This window comes from Sitophilus oryzae, unplaced genomic scaffold (genome assembly GCF_002938485.1).
Source record: "Sitophilus oryzae breed Bouriz unplaced genomic scaffold, Soryzae_2.0 scaffold_2014_pilon_pilon, whole genome shotgun sequence".
NCBI lineage: Eukaryota > Metazoa > Arthropoda > Insecta > Coleoptera > Curculionidae > Sitophilus > Sitophilus oryzae.
The window spans coordinates 1,091,020-1,114,218 of record NW_022146741.1 but is presented as its reverse complement, the minus strand read 5'-3'; the positions used below and the strand labels follow the sequence as shown (position 1 = coordinate 1,114,218).

At 32.4% G+C, this 23,199-nt stretch overlaps 1 protein-coding gene across 1 annotated transcript; it reads right to left on the bottom strand.

Annotated features, from left to right (window-relative positions):
- Positions 1 to 179: 179 nt before the first annotated feature.
- LOC115884103 (D-3-phosphoglycerate dehydrogenase) lies at positions 180 to 23,199 on the bottom strand. The gene is made up of 5 exons (XM_030902592.1): positions 22,783 to 23,199; positions 22,557 to 22,567; positions 5,007 to 5,274; positions 1,840 to 1,972; positions 180 to 735 (listed from the first exon to the last, which is right to left on the bottom strand). Exons 1-5 carry the CDS (start codon positions 22,978 to 22,980, stop codon positions 392 to 394), a joined length of 954 nt encoding a protein of 317 aa, XP_030758452.1. The 5' UTR covers positions 22,981 to 23,199; the 3' UTR covers positions 180 to 391.

The following is a 23,199-nucleotide window of genomic DNA, read 5'->3' as shown; positions in this document are numbered from 1 at the left end:
AATGTCATCCATAACTTGGCAATACCCTGAGAGGGTTTTATTATAGCTTACTTTTTATTACGGGTGATCAGTGGCGGTCATGCTTTTAACATTTTAAAATATAAAGTATTTTCAGTTATAGACTGATTAATAGACTGACAAATAGTGTTCTTTAAATATATAGTGAATAAAAAATAAAGTATTTTTTGTAAAAATTTATTAATTAGTGAGTTTACACATTGATATTCTCTGATAAAATTAATGTGCGCGTTCAGGGAAGGCAGCGGCTAAGTGGCTGAGTAAGCAAGTTCTCTAAATGGTCTATTTTTACACACAAAAACAGTCAGCCGCTCAGCAAAACCGTAGACCGTTCCTGAACGCGCAGAAAAAGTTCACACTTTTAAATTATCCATTACAATACACTGCGATTTATGATACCAGGCGCTGATGTGTATTCTGTACTTTTTCCGGTTAAAGCAATAATTTGTTCAGAAACTTCAACTGCCACGCGAATTTGTGCTTCAGCTGTACTAGCACCCAAATGCGGTGTTGCCACGACTTTATCGTGTGCTATTACTTCAAGAGTAATAGCATTCGTAGGGGGTTCCTGCTCAAAAACATCTATTCCAGCTCCGCCACATTGTCCTGACTTCAAAGCTGCGAGCAAATCTGCCTCGTTGACTATTCCGCCTCTTGCTACGTTTATGATTCGGACACCTTTCTTACATGCATTTAATACTTTTCCATTTATTAAATCTAAAAATAATGAAATATATTTCAGTTAAAAAAATAATGAAAATCGTATTTGTTTTGAAGTACTATCCGTGCGTTGTGTGATACGTATAGAGTGTCCCATTTTAGTTGAAATTATATGGTATCTCCGTTATTAGTGAAGATAGAAGGGAGGAACATCATTCGTTTTGGGACTTTGGAAGCTATTAAAATCGGAATAAAAAATTTCTATTAATCTTCTAACAAACAAGATCCTATATCGCAATCGCAGGTTACAGTCGTTGTGATTTAAAAATCGCAATTGCAGTTTCAATTGCGATTGGAGAATCGCAGTTTTGCTCATCTCTAATGTAAACCGCTGTCAGTTTAACGTGGTATTGACCGGAGTGGAATTCTGATATTTCAGAGCCAAAAAAGTTTTATTAAAACGTGATTCTCCTATAGTGCTCGAAAAAGCGAAAATAAAATCGCGAAACGTCGGTCGCACAAAATATAATTGTCTCGTTCAATGACTAAAGAATATAAGGACATGTAACGCCCCTATACGGGCTGCAGCAGAATTTGTGACCTTTTTTTTGTTTTGGTGGCAAACAATGAGTCATCATTTGGTCACCAGCGACAATTTTAGCGATTTTTAATAGTTTGTGTGTAGTAAACTTTGTATAAACTTTATTATAATGGTGATTAGTTGTTCAGCTTTCAAGTGTAAAAGCAGCAGCAATAAGAAAGAGTCAGGAGTTACGTTTCATAGGTAAATAAACAGTCCACTCCACCTTTTAGCGTTTTCTTATTGAATTCGATAATTATTCTTCAATTTCAGTTAATATCTATAAGTACTTGATATGTGCTATACGTCGATACTAGTTTTGTGCCTTTTGTTAACATTTTAATACGTTTTTTTCGTAATTAATTAGGATGATACACCATAGGCGTAGTCAAAACAATTATCAAAAATATAAATATTGCTTCAAACAGCTAGGTTAAGAAAAATATGTGCCACGGCACTGTTTGATGGCATCGTCACAATTTGCTCTCGGGTGTTATTTGTCCTTGGATTCTTTAGTCATTGGTCTCGTTTGAGTATTTCTAATACCCACGAATTGTCAATAGTAGATAAGCTAAACTTACTCCTTGTAGCATCGATTAGAGGGGTATGTACGGTTATGTAGTCAGCTCGAGCCCATATTGCCTCCAACGGCATAAACTCCACATTAAACTTCTTTGATTCCTCTGCTGTTACAATGGGATCGTATCCAATCGTCTAAAAAATAACATACTTATATACTATATTATTATGCTATCTGTTTAAACCATTGAATAAAAATTATTATAACAAAAATAGTATACAGAAACGTAAAACGGTCTTAACCCCAATAATGTGGTAATTTCTGCATTAAGTTCATCAGCCTGACGGAACCAGCTATCCGACGACCGGTTTCGGGGATTTATCACCATCCTGGTTTGTCAGATCGAAGGATCCAACCATAGAAGGATCCGACAAAGTCGGCCTGATGATGGGGATAAATTTTCGAAACCGGTTGTCGGATAGCTGGTTCCTTCGGTCTAATGAACTTAATGCAGAAATTAGCACAGTTGTAGGCATGAAATAAGAAGATGCGCAACCTTATTGGAGATTTCGTGGCACAAAACCTGTCCGAGATGTAACTGGGGTTACCGTCAGTCTGTCCGAGAATTCCGAGATTTAGTTTAGCTCTGCGCCGCTGCGCGCTGATAGTCGTTTACAGTGCAGCGGATAAAGATTACTGTACCGTAGTTAACGACGCTTGCGACCCGAAAATTGAAATTTTAGCTAAGATCGAACAAACCAGACGTACTTTTGCTTCCATGAAAACCCTCTTCTCCAGCCAAGATCTAAGCCTCGAACTGCGCATACGTATACTGCGTTGCTACATCTTTCCAGTATTTCTCTACGGCTCTGAGAGTTGGACACTCAATCAGACATTGGAAAACCGCATTAACGCTTTTGATATGTACTTGTATCGTTGTATGCTGCGTATATCCTGGATGGATAGAGTGACAAATGAGGAGGTGCTCAGCCGGATGGGCAAAGATAAAGAGCTCCTATCAACAGTGAAGGAAAGGAAGTTATAGTACGTCGGTCCCATCATGAGGGGTGATCGATACGAGGCGCTCAGACTGGTCATCGAAGGCAAAATTGAGGGCAGGAGATCAGTGGGAAGAAGGAAAAACTCCTTGCTTAAGGATCTGCGTCGTTGGTTCGGAAGAACATCAATTGAAATTTTCAGAGGTGCGGTTTCACGCACCATCATAGCCAGTTGGATCGCCAACCTCCGAAGGGAGACGGCGGCCTAAGAAGAAGTACCGTAGTTCTGCTTTCAGCTGACAGAGTGAGTGGTTGCTAGAGACAGTGTTGCCAGAACTACTGAAAAAAAGAATTTTTATTTTTGTTGTTTATTCTATGTTTAACAGGAATAAATGTTCAATACATAAACGCGGATTTTTTTTATCTAAAGATATTTTCGTCAAACGTATTACAGATATTAAGCATTTTAATATGACGACACTGTCTTTGATATGTAGATCCACACCGTCTTAGATATGCCTTCGCTGGCCGAATTTAAGAAAATAAGTGTTTTAAGCGTTGACTGCAGAACGATTGGTATCTCCACCGTACAGCACTTGAGACTAAGGGGAACTCAACTCAGCCTTGTCACGAATTTGCGTTGACATTGAATTAGGTTGCGTATCTTCCCTCAATTCTTTCAATCAACGGTTGTACGATTCGTACGATGTGTGTGACTGCCACTAGATGGCGTGATCATTTAGACCTCGTTAAAGACCTCGTCATTGTAGTAGTACCGTATGATCGAGAAAAAACGGCGTCAACGATGGCTATGAAATGAAGATCGCTGTCATTTTATATGTAAATTTATATGGGAAATGTCATCGATCGTCATTTCCCAGCCAACTGGACGCCGTTTTTTTTTCGATCATACGGTACCTTTGGTACCCAAGTGCCATTTTTGCATTTTTTTTGTCAGATAGAAACATCCGGCCAAGTCGGTCCGATGATGGGGATAAATCCCCGTAACCGGTCGACAGATGGCTGGTTCCTTCGGTCTGATGAACTTAATGCAGAAATTAGCATACTTGTAGGGGTTAAAGCCTGTTTACTTTTCTGTATACTATTTTTGTTTTATATAGAACCCTACTTTGTTTTTAGCTTATATTTTCTTGCTAGGTTACATTACAAGAAATATGTAATGCGTATACGCAAAGTTACGAATAATGTCAAAAATCGGTACCCTGTGCTAAAGAACAAAGCGCCTCACAGTGGGGTATTTGACACAGATAGTTGATCGAAATTTTTTTATGTAGACCTTATATAAATTATTGCTATTTTCAATTAAAGAGGAAATAATATGAACAAAATAAAGGATAATTCGTCGATTCTAAAAAAAGAAAGAAAAATCACTGTTCCAGTGTTTCCACGGTCAATGTCACTAATGCTAGTAGTAATATCGCAACTAATACTACTAATGCTACGACTGATCCGCGAGCAATGCCCATACCACTAATGTCGCTACTAATGCCAAATTGTGCTATACTGCTAATAGCACTAATGCGATCGCTTTGCACACAACAATGCCATCGCGGTTTACACCTCGCATTAGTATATCACTGATTGGCAAATTAGAGGAAACCAAGAATGTTTTTCTCATTTTATCAGCAAAGTCGCAAAAAGTCGCAGTATTTTATTTTACTGTATGAAAGCCCAATGTTTACTAAGTAAAACGTATATAGACAATATGCTGAATTCTTCGAAATGCGCAACTAAATGTTTAAGTATAATAAAAATGTCACAAATTTAATCAAATTTTCTGAACGCCTAACTTTTAGTTGCAAAAAAAATCGTTAGTATAGAGAATATCACAATAAATAATACGTTTTTGTAGAATACATACCTGCAGCTTGCTGAGCCATTTTCAATCAAAACAATAATATAAACATAAAAAGAGCACAAGAACAACAACAATTTATAATTTTAAACATAAAATTTAGCCATTTACCTCTTATCTGTGAGAAGTAACAACTTTGACGTTTCGTTGAAACAAATGAATGCAACTAAACTAAACACACCCATAGCAACGACATTCATGCTAGGGATTATTTAACTTATCATTTATCTTTTTTTGGGAAATCTTAAACACATTTGCTTTTTCGAATTTCGATCACCTTTTTCATGGTAATACCCCACCGTGCGCCTGTGGGGCCCCAAAATAACTTAAACATTTTTAACTGTCTAAACTTACCGTCATTCCCCAGGACTGCATTCGAATGGCAACTTCTCTTCCAATTCTGCCTAAACCAATAATGGCTAAAGTTTTACCATACAGTTCATGACCGGCGTAGATTTTTCTATCCCATCGTCCTGCTTTCAAGGAGGCATTTGCGGTTGATATGTTTCTGGCTAAGTCGGTTATTAAAGCACAAGTCAGTTCACAAGCGCTTATAGAGTTTCCTCCAGGTGTACTGAAATTAATATGAGGAATATATACATATGTGTCAAATTGTTCATTTCTCAAAAATTATTTTTATTTTTTTATGCACAGCGTGAGAACGGTAACCAAAAACGGATTTCAAAAAGAATAAAACATGTCTGGATTTTTTTTAAAATTATATTGGTTTCTTCTTTGTCTTTCTTTTTTAGTTTTTGCATATTTGATTATAAACTTCGTTAACGCGAATCCTTACTAATATAAACGCGAAAGTTTGTTTGGATGTATGGATGTATAGATCTTTGTTACTCTTTCACGCAAAAACTACTGAATGGATTTTAATGAAACTTTACAATAATATAGCTTATACATCAGTATAACACATAGGCTATAAATTACGGGTAGTTCGGTACTTTGTAGTTTGATAGTACGGTACTTCGATAGTTCGTAGTTCGTTACTTCGTTAATTAGGTGGTTCGTTAGTCACAGTACTTCATGTTTTTTTACCTATATTTTTATTTCATTCTAGAAAAATATACATATATATTAATTAATAATTTCACTGTATTGAATTAGTTTACTATAATATAATTTAACGTATACCTTAGCCACAGCAATGCGTAGCCGGGTCTGCTAGTAATTCATACAACAAATTAGGTATCCTATAAGTATACAGATAAAAATCTTGTCCCTAATACGTGGTACGAAAATTGTTTTTTATGACGATGAGCAAACGAGTAAATTTTCTTGTGCGCAAAAATAAACTCCCGTTTAAACAGCGTAATAACTGGGCCGGTCAGGCGCTGTGCACAATTTTAGAGGCCATAAGTGGGCGTGCTTGTGCGCAAACTAGTAACCTAACTAGTGCGCGACTCCAAAAATTGGAACCACGAGAAACAATGCTTTTGACGATAAGTTTATAACCTGTATAATCTGTGGTAACATACCTTAAGAGTCATTACGCTGTACTTTCGGATCGCTCTCAAAGGTCGTGTAAAGCGGGTGTGTGGCCGAAGGAAATATAATTGATTATAAGATGTATGATCGAAAAAAAAACGGCAAGTTGGCTGGGAAATGACGATCGATGACATTTCTCATATAAATTTACATATAAAATGACAGCGATCTTCTCGTCATAGCCATCGTTGACGTCGTTTTTTCTCGATCATACGGTATAATATATTTCAGAAATATGCCTAACGCTTAGCCCGATCCTGTCGTGTTAGGTCACACCCAAAATTCCAAACACACGTGCTGTGATTAAGGTTTGCAGAGCTTCAGCATTTGCCATAAAATAGCGAGCAATTTGTTACAAAACCATATTAATCACTGTATCACTGTAATCACAAAACATCAATCTATTTCCGTATTGTAACAGAATTTTACATTGTCTTTATTTTCGAGAAGATTTAGTCCAAACATAAGGAATATTTTGTCGATGATTGGCCATCCAAATCTTAAAAATAAAGAAGTTGTCTAAAAATGTACTACCATACGGATGTAGTATAATCCTTTATCTTTAATTTCCTTCTTCATTTATGTACAAATACCTAGCCAGTTTTACATAAAACGTTAAATGCCGAACGCTTATTTTGCTACTTAAGACGATTGCAAACTTTTGAAATGTGGATCTATAAGAGACTATAGGAGGGGCGGCTGACACTTGCTTGGGATCATCCTCCACAAGTGGCAACATGGGGAAACAAATTATTTTTATTTGGAATTTTATTGCGTTCTAACAAATCAGCGTTTTGTAAAAATCAATACATATTCTTGTAGGAAATTGAACGGTCTTCAAAAAAGGTCTCATATGAATTTACATTTAATCGAGTTGTTTGAAAGTTATTGAAGGTTAAAGTTCAACTTCAAATCGTATATGATAACTTCCACAATTATTTATATTTTATCTCGAGATATTCGCTCATGAATATAAACTATCATATTTTATCACGAACTAATGGCTCAAAAACATAAAATATCATATTTTATGTTTTTGAGTTATTACCTCGTGATGAAATACAAAAAATTGTGGAAATGACGTGGAAAATGATGATATTTCAAAAATCACTTGGTGTAGAATAATATAGATTATGATATGATGGTGTTATGGAATGGGCTCGATATGACAATTCCACTCAGCGAAAAACATTCCATTTAAAAATACTTATTAGTCATAGAACGACTAGTGTTAAAAAAATAAAACTTTAAAGAAAGGTTAGTTATTAACCATTGTAAACATAATCAATGCAAGAATGCAAGAGTCATTAAATTACATAGATATATCTGCATTCTGTATAGATATGAGTGTATCACTTATTGTTATGGCTAGTCTTTATCTTTGAATATGATATATAACAACAATAAAATCAAGTCCATTTTGGGTATTGGATAATACTAAATTATCTCTATTTAAAATATACTTTATTAGCATTTCTGGTATAATCGTGCATGGTTTTAGTGTTCTGCACGAATATATACAGCATGCTAAAACCCAAATAATAAAGCGGATGCAGGTGACCGTAATTTAAAATTATGCATAGTATTTAGCCTAGCATCAAAGTGTTGGTACGCATTACAATTAGGGTTTCCGGAACGGCGCTGATTTTCGGAACCGGGAATTTCGGTACCGTGCCTCTTAGGAAACGGGACTTCCCGGTTTTTTTCGGTACTTTCAGTACTGACTAATTTTTTTTCACTAGTAGTGCAGTTCATCAATCAGAACGCAAGGGATGGTTTTTGAAAGTAAAATGGCAAAAAATTGATATTTTTAATGAAAATAATATCAAATTATTAAGTCATCATCAGTCATGAGAAAATTAACATGAACACAAGTAAAGAAAAAAGTATAGGTAACTTGAATTTCACATCAAACAACATAAACCAATTTAACTGAATTTGAGACAAATGCCCTAAAATATTGAATTAAAAATGCAAATATCAATGTAAAACCGATCTCAAATGTAAAACCGATAAAAAATTGAGTTTCAGATGAAAATAAAATCAAATTATTAAGTCATGAGAAAGTAGACGTGAATACAAATACACACAAGCGTAAAAAACGAAAACACACCTAGGTAGCTTAAAAATTACATCAAATAACATCAACCGACCTCGAAACCAACTTAGCTAAATTTGAAAAAAAAACTTACATTTTCAATTAAAGATGCCTATAAAAACAAAACAAAAAATATAACTAATACATTTAGCAATTTTATACTAAATAATAAAATAACATATTTAAACTACAATAATAGCTAATAAACATTATAGAAACTTCAGAAGTAAGAAGAGTAAGAGATAGCATTACTACTTATTTAGAAGAGTTTGATTTCGACCGCTAGAAAGTATCAATAGTCTTTCGCATGTAACAAAACATATGTTTTTAACTTTTATTACGGAGTCCCTAAAGTACCGGGAATTAATAATTTCGAGTCCCAGTTCTTTGATGTCTCAAAAGAACCGGGAATTTCTGGGATTTCCTGGTTCTGAACCCTAATTACAATCCAGTATTTGAAATTTAGAACAACGGTTCATTAAGTAATGGTATTTAGGATAAAATTTAGATAAAAATCTAAAGGGTTTTAGGTTTTGAATATTTGGAAATGTCTTTATTTTTGAAAAATATATATTTTTAACTTTTTTGGAAATTAAAAGACAGGGGTTTCTACAATCATGACTTGAGCGCAAAAACGAAACTTGCGGTGTACCGAGCAGTAATAATCCCCTCCACGTTATATCGAGGCGAAATCTGGGTATCGTACCACCCCACAGTGGTTCCCCTTAATTAGCTGCGCGGTCATAACTGTTAGATATCTAGATATAGCTTGACTGCACCTTTTTAACAGAAATTGATAACAAATGCTAAATAAATGTATATAAAAAACTTAATGTAATATGTATTAAACAAATTGGGCCCAGTTCGTGTGATTTGCATTTTAAGTTCTAACTATTCGGAAAAGTATACAGATTATGTTTGCACATAATATGTACATGTTTTTTCATATTGAAGAGGTCAAATTTATTTTAAATGTTGAAAAAATAAAAGAGACAGTTGTTTCATTTTATAAATACAATTTTATTGTCAATTGATATACAGTGTGTCCACGAAATAAGTTGACACCAAGAGGAAAAAAATGAGTTGCTTTTATTTTAAGACAAAAAATCAATATTTAACCCCCCGGTATAAGATCCGGCGGCAATTCGCGGCAGCCAGTGACAATTAATTTATGTGCAATATACTTTAAGCAACAAGTATTCTCATGCCGTTTGAAAGGATTTGAAAGGGAAAGTAGTTAAAAGTCTTAAAGAGTGACAAGCAAAAATGTAAAAATACTATTATTGTTGCCTTCAAATAAATTGCCATAAACTAATATTACTTAGGTTTAATTAAGCGCGAAAAAGAAAAAAACAGTTCTTTTTACCTTCTTTTCGAACATCCATTACAGAAAAGGCAACAGCTTTTATCAATTTTAATAAAATAAGTAATTAATTAGCGTTATCTGAAAACTGTTTATGTCAGCTTGATACCAGTAGCAAAAATGTGACATTTCTAATAAAAAAAAGCGCTACACTAGGCTTACTTGATTTTGTTATTTATTATGTATCGTTTACAGGGGAATATAAGAAAAGTATTAGCAACAGTTTCATGCAAACAATTTGAAATTAATATTTCTAAGTAATGACCTATCTGGAAACCACTGTGCACCCGCACATGGACGTATTAAACAAGTTGCAAATACCTTAGATAACTGTTAAGAATCAAATGGTTCCACCATGTCTTAAGCGTATCTTGAAAAAGCTACTTGCGAGAGCACTGAAGTCATGATTACTAAATTCCGCTTAAGATGGGCTGGTCACGTATGCAAGATGAAAGAAAACCGCCTACTGAAATCTCTTTTTTACGGTGAGCTTGTAGTCGGTAAGAGGAAATTGGGTGGACAACTCAAAAGGTACAAGGATACGAAAATTTAAAGGGGATAAGCACGCAGAATCAGTGGGACGAAGCAGCGCACAATAAAACGCAATGGAGAAGAACTGTAAACTCAGTTAACAACAACAACCAAAAAGGAAAGAGGAAACAAAGTAATGAGATTTTTGAATGTACGGAGTTCGGAAGAGAGATAACAAATTCAACATCACGTGTCGGATTTTTCGTCTTGCCTAACCTAAAGAAATCGCCTTGCCTAACCATCTTTTGATGCGTGTCAAATAACCGTCAGTGAGTAATGGGGCAGTAGTAGTAGTAGTAGAAACATCCTTATTTGAATAATTTTATAAGCCTAGCACGATGATACAATTATTGTAAACAATCGTTGATTGACATACAATATCTAAAATTTTCTTGTTTATTTGACAACAATTATTATTGTCAATAAATTATATTTTACTTTTGCTGACGTTTTCTTAACACAGGTCGAGACGGTAAAGTATATTCTGTTGATATGTCTACAGATATCCTTTTAGCAAAGAGAAAAAGCAACTTGCAATTGTAAAACTGTTGATTTCAGTATAGATAACTCTTTATAAAGTTTCCTTAGTTTATGACCAAAAACAAAACTAAAATAATCAACATCGAGGTTTTCATTTAAAATAGTCGACGTTTTCGAATTTTTTATTTTAATTTTAATAATATTTTTATGAACACCCTGTGTAATTTCTATAACGTTTTTATGAGCACTTGTAATATTTAATCAATAATTATACTATCAAAATTTAAATACAGTAAAAGCTATTCAAAAAAATAGACAAAGTAAATTAATACAAAATACATCACACATACACATGCCGAAACATATTTAATTATCTCCTGCTCTTCAAATGTCATTTGCGATAAAAAAAAATTGAGAGTACTTCAAAAACGGTTAAAGTTGGGTATTGTCTGTAGAACAAGTTAAGGAAAATTTTGACAGGAGACACATCCAAAAAATTCAATTTTCCTGTGAATTAAAATGTTGGACAGACTTTACAGAACATTATACACAATATGTATTTAGATTTTCATATTGACTTCAAAATGTATAAAATATATATATACAGAGCGCACCTCATTCACCTCGGTTGATTATACGAAAACGGAAAGATGTAGAAATAAAATATTTTATGGGTATATGTGGGAAAGCAATATGCATAATTTAAAATTATTTTTAAATGTACAGGGTGTGTCAGAACTAAGATCCATACCAAAGTTATATTTTTTCTTATGGAACACCCGGTATTTTATTTCATTTTTGGATTCTTGGGCTAAAATAAGGCATTATTATAAGGGTTTAATATTTTTTTATTTTACATAAAAACTTCGTTATTTCAAATGCAATTTTTATTTCTAAGTCAATTAATGTCGATTTTGAAAAAATAGCTAACTGTCACTAGAGACTTGACCATCAGCCATCTGGGTTCCCATTTTATTGAAAAATCGTTTTTTATTCAAAATCTGAGCCAGATAGGTATAGGAAACCAATATAGTTTGAAAGAGCATTTAAATCTGCTTCTACTTATTTTGAAAAATACATAGTGTTGTATTTGAAATAATGAAGTTTTTATGTAAAATTATACGATCAAACGAACTTACCTGAAGTGAAGTTCGATCGTAATTATATGAGGCGTCCAGTCCGAATGTATTATCTTGATTTTTCATATACGTAGTAACGTCCCTGCGTGCACAATTTTAAAGCTATAAGCTAAATCCCCTTCCGTCGCTAGTCTAGGAGGCGGCGCCGGCCCTGGCGCGGCGGTCGGTATTCATTTTTCAAAGATTTATTCATTAATTCAAGCGACCATGGGGCAAAACGGGAAGGGTGGGAAGATAATACATTCGGACTGGACGCCTCATATAATTACGATCGAACTTCACTTCAGGTAAGTTCGTTTGATCGTATAATTATATTCGCGTCCAGTCCGAATGTATTATCTTGATTCTAATCCCCACATTTCGGGATGTACTTCTATTTATTTCCATTCAATATATATTATATATCTAAAAATAAATATTCTAAAACACTTACATGTGTGTAATTAATTTTTCGATAAGGCTATCGATAACGTATAAAATAAATCCCTCCCACACGGAGATGGGCATTCTCTAAAAGTACGAAATTTTGTCTCACTGGGAGATACAACCATTTGGCACCTAAATATATAAATAATATTCTCAAATTAATAAATAATATTTTCTTGCCTTTAGCTATGTATTTTTTCTAATTTCGAAAAATCGAAAGTAGAGAAAAAATAAAAAGTAAAAAGAAAATTGTTCATTAAATAATATTCTCTTGAGAGCGAGATCTAAAATCTCATAAAAAAAGAAATCCCTCTCACACAGAGATAGGCATTTTGTAAAAGTACAAAATTTTGTTTCACTAGGGAAACAAAAGTCTGTTACATATTATGACATTCCCTATACCATTGCCTCCAATTTTCATATTTCGAGATTTCAATTATTTGCATACATTATTTCATTGCTGGGAGATAACAAAACTTCGGCATTTATAGTACTCTGTTGATTGAGAGATCTAGAACCTCATATAATAGGAATCCCTCTCACAAAGAGAAGGGCATTCTCTGTAAGTACGAAACTTTGTCTCACGGAGAGGACAACAGTTCGATATATATATATATATATATATATATATATATATATATATATATATATATATATATATATATATATATATATATATGTATATGTATATATATATATATATATATATATATATATATATATATATATATATATATATATATATATATATATATCTAGTAAGCCATGAACTTTTTTCAAAAATCTGAAATGCGCATATTTATGACCCCCACAAACTGCAATTCTTTCCCCATTTAACCGACTCTCTATCTCCAATAGTTTCCGAGATGCCTATAGAGAACATCAGGAAACTCACCCCTGTATATATATATATATATATATATATATATATATATATATATATATATATATATATATATATATATATATATATATATATATATATATATATATATATATATATATATATATATATATATATATATATATACAGTGTGACCCACTCAAGACCGGCACCCTCCATAAAATCTGTGTTTATAGTCCGATTTTGATGATTTTTTTTTCAAATATAAAGTTTCAAAAAATGTACTTTAGAGCTCAATGTCATGTTATTTCACAAAAAACAAGGCCTACTTAATAAAGTTTTTGTGGTGAAAAATTTGCAAAATCATATTAGCGATTTTTTTTCAAAAAATTTGAGTACACCCCTACATTCGGCATCCCTCAAAACAGTTCTGTACCAAATTTCGTTTAAAAATATTAATTATTAATAATTCTGCAGTTAAATTAAATAATTCCCTATTTTTGCCAATTTAACGATGAGTTATAACGTAACCCTTGAAAAAAACAATCCACAACAATGGGTTTTATTAGCTGTCAATTCTTGCAGCGTAGAATTGAATATTAATTTAATAGCACGCAGAAAAGTGTTGTATCAAGAAATATTATTTGCATTATGGAACAATTAAATATTAGGGATAAAATTGAAATGATTCGTTTAGTGGGTGATAACTATCTTCAAGCAGGAGAAGCTGCCAGAGAATTTAACAACAGACATCCCGACAGACCTGCAGTAAGTAGAAGCACGGTTCAACGAATAAATAGAGTTTTTAATGAAACTGGTTGTGTGTCAAAATACTTACTAAAAAACAGAAGGCCGGAACATTGAATAAATAGGCGGAATGAGGAAATATTAGAATATTTTCGTAACAATCCTCGTGCAAGCATTAGAGGCGCCAGTGTTGATTTGGATATACCAAGGGAAAATATTAGGAGATGTTTGCGAACTAATAAAGTTAAACCCTTTAAACCAAAGATTTTGCCATCACTTGAAATTGAGATGATGCCAGACGACAATCTTCAGCTTTGCTCGCAGAGCAATCACAAAATTTTAAAGAAATTTTATGTTTGCGTACAAATCGGAATTGGGCGCCAGCAAACCTGAATGATCAATAAGAACATAGTATCTCCGTAAAATGTGGCTGGTCCAGCCTGGTCGTCCGTTTTTGAATTTTCGACAATGACTTTGGGACGCAATACCTTCACATGCCAGCCTGCTTACCAATTGACGACGCCTGTAACGCGGTAGCTGTTTGCAAAATTAGTGCCGATAGTCGAATAGCTCGCTGGGTCTCGATACCTGGTTTAGCAATGTTGCCCAGACCAATCTGCATAATTACGCAGGTTTCCGTAGCTGCCGCAGCTTAACTAAAGAAAGCGGCTGACCGAATGCTGCGGAAGCAACTAGAATTATTTGAATAGCTTAACTTACCGGTTATTTGTCATTGTTTTGTACTGTTGCCGTGATCAGCCTGGTTGCTTCGATAACCTCATCGCCAGTCCGGCAAAAATAGAAATTATTTGTTCTAACCGCAGAATTGCCATCACCATTTTTGAAGTCTCTGGCACAGAACCGCTTAGATGAACAAGTGTACCGACACTTTGGAAAACGGAGATGATGTTAGACGATTAGAATTCTGCTTATGGGCTCAAGCAGAGTATTTAAATAATAGAAATTTCTTAAAAGAAATTTTATTTAGTGATGAGGCAACATTTAGTACAAACGGAGTAGTATCCTCTCAAAATTCGCGTGATTCTGGGCAGTCGAAAACCCTGAATGGGTGGATCAATACAAGAAGACAGTATTCTCAGAAATTAAATGTGTGGTGTGGCATGCTTGATGATAGAATCATTGGTCCATATTTTTGAGAGAAATTTGAATAGTCCAACGTTTTTGAATTTTCTGACACGACTTTGGGATGCAATACATAATTTACCATGCCAAACCCGTTTGAATTTAAAATTTCAATTGACGGATCACCTCCCATAACGCGGCAGTTGTCAGGGGAATGGTTAAATGAAAATTTTGAAAATAAGTGGATAGGTCGAAATAGCCCGCCAATTGAGGGCCACCGAGATCCCTGGACCCAACACCTCTTGATTTCTTTCTTTGGGGTTTCTTAAAGCAACAAGTTTGCTAAGTCTGACTCCTCAATCTGTAGATTAATTACGTATTAGAATTACAGAGGCTTCTGCAAATATTACCACAGCAGCTTAAAGGAATAGTAACTGTTAATCTAAGAAAAAGATGCGACAAATGTATTGAACTGAATGCTGGTAGAAGCAACTAGAATTATTTGAATATGTTTAACTTATTATTCGGTTTAAGCTTGTAGGTGGATTTTTATCATTGTTTGTAATTGGAAACTCGTTTTGTCGTGGATTGTTTTTTTCAAGGGTTACTTGATAACTCATCGTTAAATTGGCAAAATAGGGAATTATTTAATTTAACTGCAGAATTATTAATAATTAATATTTTTAAAGGAAATTTGGTACAGAACTGTTTTTGGGGATGCCGAATGTAGGGGTGTACTCAAATTTTTGAAAAAATCGCTAATATGATTTTGCAAATTTTTCACCACCCAATTGTTTTGAGTGGGTCACACAGTATATATATATATATATTTAACTAAAACGGGTTAGTATGGTAAATTATGTATTAACCTAAAAAAAAGTCATTAATCAGAAAAATTCAAAACGTTGAAATTATTCAAATTTCTCAAAAAAATATGGACCAATGATTCAGATCATCACATGCCACAGCCACCAATATCATATATATATATATATATATATATATATATATATATATATATATATATATATATATATATATATACTGTGTGACCACAGTAAAACAAAAAATATATATATATATATACTGTGTGACCCACTCAAAAAATTTGGTGGTGAAAATTTTTTTTTTTTATATATATATATATATATATATATATACTGTGTGACCCACTCAAAAAATTTGGTGGTGAAAAATTTGCAAAATCATATTAGCGATTTTTTTTTTTCAAAAATTTGAGTACACCCCTCACATTCGGCATCCCATCCTTAACAGTTCTGAGTACCTCAAATTTCTGTTTAAAAATATTAATTATTAATAATTCTGCAAAGTAAATTAAATAATTCCCTATTTTTGCCAATTTAACGATGAGTTATCAAGTAACCCTTGAAAAAACAATCCACGACAACGAGTTTTATTACAAACAATGATAAAAAACTACTAAGCAACACAATAACCGAATAATAAGTTAAACATATTCAAATAATTCTAGTTGCTTCTACCAGCCCTCCATTCAGTTCAATAATACATTTGTCGTATCTTTTTCTTAGATTAACAGTTAGCATTCCTAAGCTGCTGTGGTGTAATATTGCAGCAGCCTCTGTAATTTAATACGTAATTCATCTAAGTGATTGAGGTCTAGACTTGTAAACTTGCTGCTTAAGAAACCCCCAAAGAAAGAAATCAAGAGGTGTTAGGTCCGTGGGGATCTCGGTGGCCACTCAATTAGCGGGCTATTTTCGGCCTATCCACTGATTTTCAAAATTTTCATTTAACCATTCCTTGACAACTGCCGCGTTATGCACAGGTGATCCGTCCAATTGAAATTTTAAATTCAAACGGGTTTGGCATGGTAAATTATGTATTGCATCCCAAAAGTCATTAATCAGAAAATTCAAAAACGTTGGACTATTCAAATTTCTCTCAAAAAAATATGGACCAATGATTCTATCAAGTATGCCACACCACACATTTAATGAGAATACTGTCTTCTTGTATTGATCACCCATTCAGGGTTTTCGACTGCCCAGAATCGCGAATTTTGAGAGGATACTACTCCGTTTGTACTAAATGTTGCCTCATCACTAAATAAAATTTCTTTTAAGAAATTTCTATTATTTAAATACTCTGCTTGAGCCCATAAGCAGAATTCTAATCGTCTAACATCATCTCCGTTTTCCAAAGTGTGTAAAATCTTTGGTTTAAAGGGTTTAACTTTATTAGTTCGCAAACATCTCCTAATATTTTCCCTTGGTATATCCAAATCAACACTGGCGCCTCTAATGCTTGCACGAGGATTGTTACGAAAATATTCTAATATTTCCTCATTCCGCCTATTTATTCAATGTTCCGGCCTTCTGTTTTTTAGTAAGTATTTTGACACACAACCAGTTTCATTAAAAACTCTATTTATTCGTTGAACCGTGCTTCTACTTACTGCAGGTCTGTCGGGATGTCTGTTGTTAAATTCTCTGGCAGCTTCTCCTGCTTGAAGATAGTTATCACCCACTAAACGAATCATTTCAATTTTATCCCTAATATTTAATTGTTCCATAATGCAAATAATATTTCTTGATACAACACTTTTCTGCGTGCTATTAAATTAATATTCAATTCTACGCTGCAAGAATTGACAGCTAATAAAACCCATTGTTGTGGATTGTTTTTTTCAAGGGTTACGTTATAACTCATCGTTAAATTGGCAAAAATAGGGAATTATTTAATTTTAACTGCAGAATTATTAATAATTAATATTTTTAAACGAAATGGTGCTAAGGAACTGTTTTGGGGGGATGCCGAATGTAGGTGTACTCAAATTTTTTGAAAAAAATCGCTAATATGATTTTTTTGCAAATTTTCACCACAAAAACTTTATTAAGAAAATCCTTGTTTTTTGTGAAATAACATGACATTGACCCCTAAAGTACATTTTTTGAAACTTTATATTTGAAAAAATCATCAAAAATCGGACTATAAACACAGATTTTATGGAGGTCTTGAGTGGTCATACTGTATATATATATATATATATATATATATATATATATATATATAGATATATATATATATATATATATATATATATATATATATAGCAGGGTGAGTTTCCTACGATGTTCTCTATAGGCATCTCTTCGAAACTATTGGAGATAGAGAGTTTGGTTAAATGGGGAAAGAATTGCAGTTTTGTGGGGGTCATAAATATGCGCATTTCAGATTTTGAAAAGTTCATGGTTTAATTAGATATATATATATATGTATATATATATATATATATATATAGCAGAGAGAGCATAGCAGAGTATATACAGCAGCATATATATATATATATATATATATATATATATATATTTCAGATTTTTGAAAAAGTTCATGGTTTACTAGATATATAGTATAGCAGTTAGCAGTATATATATATATATATATATATATATATATATATATATATATATGTTGAGTATATATATATATATATAGTTATATATATATAGTATATATATATATATATATATATATATATATATATATATATAGCAGCATATATATATATATATATATATCGAACTGTGTCCTCTCCGTGAGACAAAGTTTCGTACTTACAGAGAATGCCCTTCTCTTTGTGAGAGGGATTCCTATTATATGAGGTTCTAGATCTCTCAATCAACAGAGTACTATAAATGCCGAAGTTTTGTTATCTCCCAGCAATGAAATAATGTATGCAAATAATTGAAATCTCGAAATATGAAAATTGGAGGCAATGGTATAGGGAATGTCATAATATGTAACAGACTTTTGTTTCCCTAGTGAAACAAAATTTTGTACTTTTACAAAATGCCTATCTCTGTGTGAGAGGGATTTCTTTTTTTATGAGATTTTAGATCTCGCTCTCAAGAGAATATTATTTAATGAACAATTTTCTTTTTACTTTTTATTTTTTCTCTACTTTCGATTTTTCGAAATTAGAAAAAATACATAGCTAAAGGCAAGAAAATATTATTTATTAATTTGAGAATATTATTTATATATTTAGGTGCCAAATGGTTGTATCTCCCAGTGAGACAAAATTTCGTACTTTTAGAGAATGCCCATCTCCGTGTGGGAGGGATTTATTTTATACGTTATCGATAGCCTTATCGAAAAATTAATTACACACATGTAAGTGTTTTAGAATATTTATTTTTAGATATATAATATATATTGAATGGAAATATATATATATATATATATATATATATATATATATATATATATATATATATATATATATATATATATATATATATATATATATATATATATATATATATATATATATATATATATATATAGGTGAGTTTCCTACGATGTTCTCTATGGGCATCTCGGAAATTATTGTTAGAATATTTATTTTTAGATATATAATATATATTGAATGGAAATATATATATATATATATATATATATATATATAAGTATATATATATATATATATATATATATATATATATATATATATATATATATATATATATAGGGTGAGCTTCCTACGATGTTCTCTATGGGCATCTCAGGAAACTATTGGAGAAAGTGAGAGTCGGTTAAATGGGGAAAGAATTGCAGTTTTGTGGGGTCATAAATATGCGAGCATTTCAGATTTTAAGAAAAGTTCATGGCTTACTAGATATGCGCGAAAAAAACAAATTTTGGCTATTTTAAAAATTGTCCCTAATTCCATTACAATCTATTTTAGACAAAAAGTGTTCAGATAAAAGTTGTAGATAATCATATTCCTAATGAGTTTGTGTTCTTCGATTTTTCATAAAACCTGTCATTTTTGACATATGACACAAACATATGTTTTTTTAAATTGAAACCATATTTGGCCATGACTTCATAAAAAGCGCCATTTTTTAAGCTTTTCAGCAATATAAGCTATAATATGTTTCATTCACAAAATTACTCAGTTATAGCCAATTCTTATAATTCTTGACTAATTTCACTTAGTTAGCCATGGAAACAAGTTCAATCGTCGTTGCTCTCAGAAATGTGAAATTGTGTCACATCCAATCTTTGTAAATTAAAATAAACAAAAATTGTAAATAAAAATTTTTCAAATGAAGAAAAGCGTGTAGGATTATTGGTTCAACTTTTCTTGGATATACAGGATACGTTGACCGGTGAAAGTTACTTACGTTTTTTAGAGAACGGTTTTTCCATGGTGTTCAAATTTTGTTGTGATTTATAACTTATAAAAAGACAAAATATGTTATTAAACGGCTCTTTACAATTTAGATTACACAAACTAAAACTCAAAAAAATAATATCACTACGTACACTTTAAGTTATTTTAGAAAATGTTTAAAAAATCCGCAATTATTTTGAGTACATAAATGCATCTTTTAAAACTGAATTTCTAGCTATTGTCACAGAACGACCGGTCGCCTTAATTAAACTTCCTCCTGTTCCGCCTCCTTCGAGTGCCTCTCTTTAATTCCTATAAATTTTTTTGTAAAACTCTTGTTGTTAACCATACCGCATAAACAAATCTAAAATGGATAGGTCAGGTGACCGAGGAGACCCATGCAATTGGTCCACCTCCCTGAGTCTACATAATTATGATATAAATAATTTTTTAAATAACATTTCTTTCATTGTTGGGGGGGGGGGTTGGTACGTCATAATGAAAGTCATGTTGGAACCACTGTATTAATGTGTGAGCATCTAAATTTAACTTTTCTAACATGTCTTGAAAACCGTTTTCTAAAAAACGTAACGTTCACCGGTCAACATATCCTCGAAACTGTATGGCCGAGAAAAGTTGAACCAATAATTCTACACGCTGTTCTTCATTTAAAAAACTCTTATTTACAATTTTTGTTTATGTTAATTTACAAAGATTGGATGTGACAATTTCACATTTCTGAGAGCAACGACGATTGAACTTGTTTCCATGGCTAACATAAGCAAACAAATCCGTATATTACAAAGTAATATTCAAAATAAGTAGAGAATAAACAAAATGGCTTCATCGATATAACGACGAAGAAATCAGAGAACTGCGATCCGCACTGCACTGTGCACGAAAGACGAATGCATACCAGAGGAATACCGTCTGGAATACCGACATGATACCGACCGCCGCGCCAGGGCCGGCGCCGCCACCTAGACTAGCGACGGGAGGGGATTTAGTTTATAGCTTTAAAATTGTGCACGCAGGGACGTTACTACGTATATGAAAAATCAAGATAATACATTCGGACTGGACGCGAATATAATAAATATTTAAAATCGGCCAGCAATTTTTGATACCCCTGTACATCTGAGGAAGCAATACAATTTTTTAGTAAAGTTTATTTCTTTGGCTTCAAAGCCAGCACAAGAATTAACTTTGAGAAGTAATGTACAGGGTGTTGACAAACTTTTTTTTATAGCATGCACATTTAAATATCTATAAATATCTCAAAAACTTATAATTTATGCCCAAGAGTAAAAAAATGAAATATAATACCGGATGTGTGTGTTTCATAAGAAAAAATATAACTTTGGTATGGATCTTGGTTCTGACACACTCTGTACATTTGATAATAATTTTAAATTATGCACATTGCCCAAACATGGCCTCTCTATATATACCCATAAAACATTTTGTTTCTACATCTTTCCGTTTTCGTATAATCAACCGATGCGAATGAGGTGCGCCACCCTGTATGTATAGGTAGTAAGAAGTAAATTAAGCAAATAGTAGACACTCTTCCGGTGAAACGTTACTCAGATTGCAAATCTTTTCAAGGAAATGTCAAGGATTAAGTATATTAATATTTTATAAAGAAAGTATACCTGAAAGAAAGTATACCTGAACATATCCAGAAACTTTCAGATTTGAATCTAAATATTCTCTAATTTGAATCTAAATAAATAGGTAGGTACTTTAACTTAATGAACTTTTAATGGGTTGTTATGCGAAGAACTTTATAACCAACATTTTATAAGTAGATAATATTTATTTGAAAAACTAAATTAGAGAAGCCATTTCGTTTTGTTTTAACAAAGGAAATTGAAAATACCGATTTTAATAAATAATAATTATGCGACTCTATTTCATGAATAAATTTTGCATTTAGTTGTCTCGCTCTTTTTCAATAATTCAGATACAGTATCAATGGTAAATCTATAATACCAAAAATGATCTATATGTATAGAATTAGCCTCACAGTTAGTTTAGTCGTATGGTTTAGTTGTGGATATGACTCTATTGTATGAGGTATAACATTTATAGATGATCTGATAATAAAAGTAAATATAAAAAAATGTAATAAAAATAGGCCTGGTACATTATAATTAAGCATTACTTTTTGATCATAACCGTCCATTTTCGATACAAATACCCTACTTAAAAAAAGACAGTAAATGATATAGCTTCATTATTTTTCTCCATTTAGATTAAAGGTCAAATGAACATTTAAAAATAAATTTAAAAACTATGGGATGATCGAAATATTAAGTTAGTAAACAGTACCAGATTTTAAATCTATGAATACTTTTTTATAAATTTATACAAGAAGGACAAAAGGCATTTAAAAATGAATTTATGAACAATGAGATATTGAAATATTGATAGATAATTAAATGAATTATAAATTCTACAATATGCACTATGTTTTAAAAATATATAAATAACATTTCTTTCAAAAAAGATTAATATACTTTTTGTATTTACCTTAATTTTGTCTGAAAAGTCAAATAAACATTTATTATAATTAATATTGCTATATGAACTACTAGGTAATCGAATATAAACGGCGTCAGCGATCGCTATGAAATGAAGGTCGCTGTCATTTTATATATAAAATTATATGGGAAATGTCATCGATCGTCATTTCCCAGCCAATTGGACGCCGTTTTTTTCAATCATACGGTATATTAAGTCACATTAAAAAATATTAAGGTTTTACGATTAGGTTACGATTTTGTTTTCTACAGAACGAATGAATGTTTTTTTTAAATGTCTTTACCTTAATTTCGGCAATAAGCTGTTCTTTGGATAATTTATATTTACAATCCACTTGAATGGAATATTTCTTCAGAAGTTCCGTACAAGCAGGATCTACTGCATCGGCCACCAAAACTCTTTTGATATCCATATTATTTACGTTCAAATTTATATTATTGTTTAACAAGGCTGGCCAACGCTGTATCGTCTCCTAGCGGTTGCGGTCTACTGTTCTGTTTGTGTCGGTCCACAAGCAACTGTAAATGGAACCTGTTTATAAATTTGAAGAATGCAATAAGTCAAAGACCATCCATATCACAGCGTTATCATTAGTTTTTGTTTTACGCGATCCCCAGCAGAGAATAAATCT

Coding starts and splice junctions, on each gene's coding strand:
- LOC115884103 (XM_030902592.1), bottom strand. CDS start 22,980: ATGGATATCAAAAGAGTTTTGGTGGCCGATGCAGTAGATCCTGCTTGT. Junction 1,973..5,006: donor TGCAGTCCTGGGGAATGACG/GTAAGTTTAGAC, acceptor GTTATTTTTTAG/ACGATTGGATACGATCCCAT. Junction 736..1,839: donor TCTAATCGATGCTACAAGGA/GTAAGTTTAGCT, acceptor CATTATTTTTAG/ATTTAATAAATGGAAAAGTA.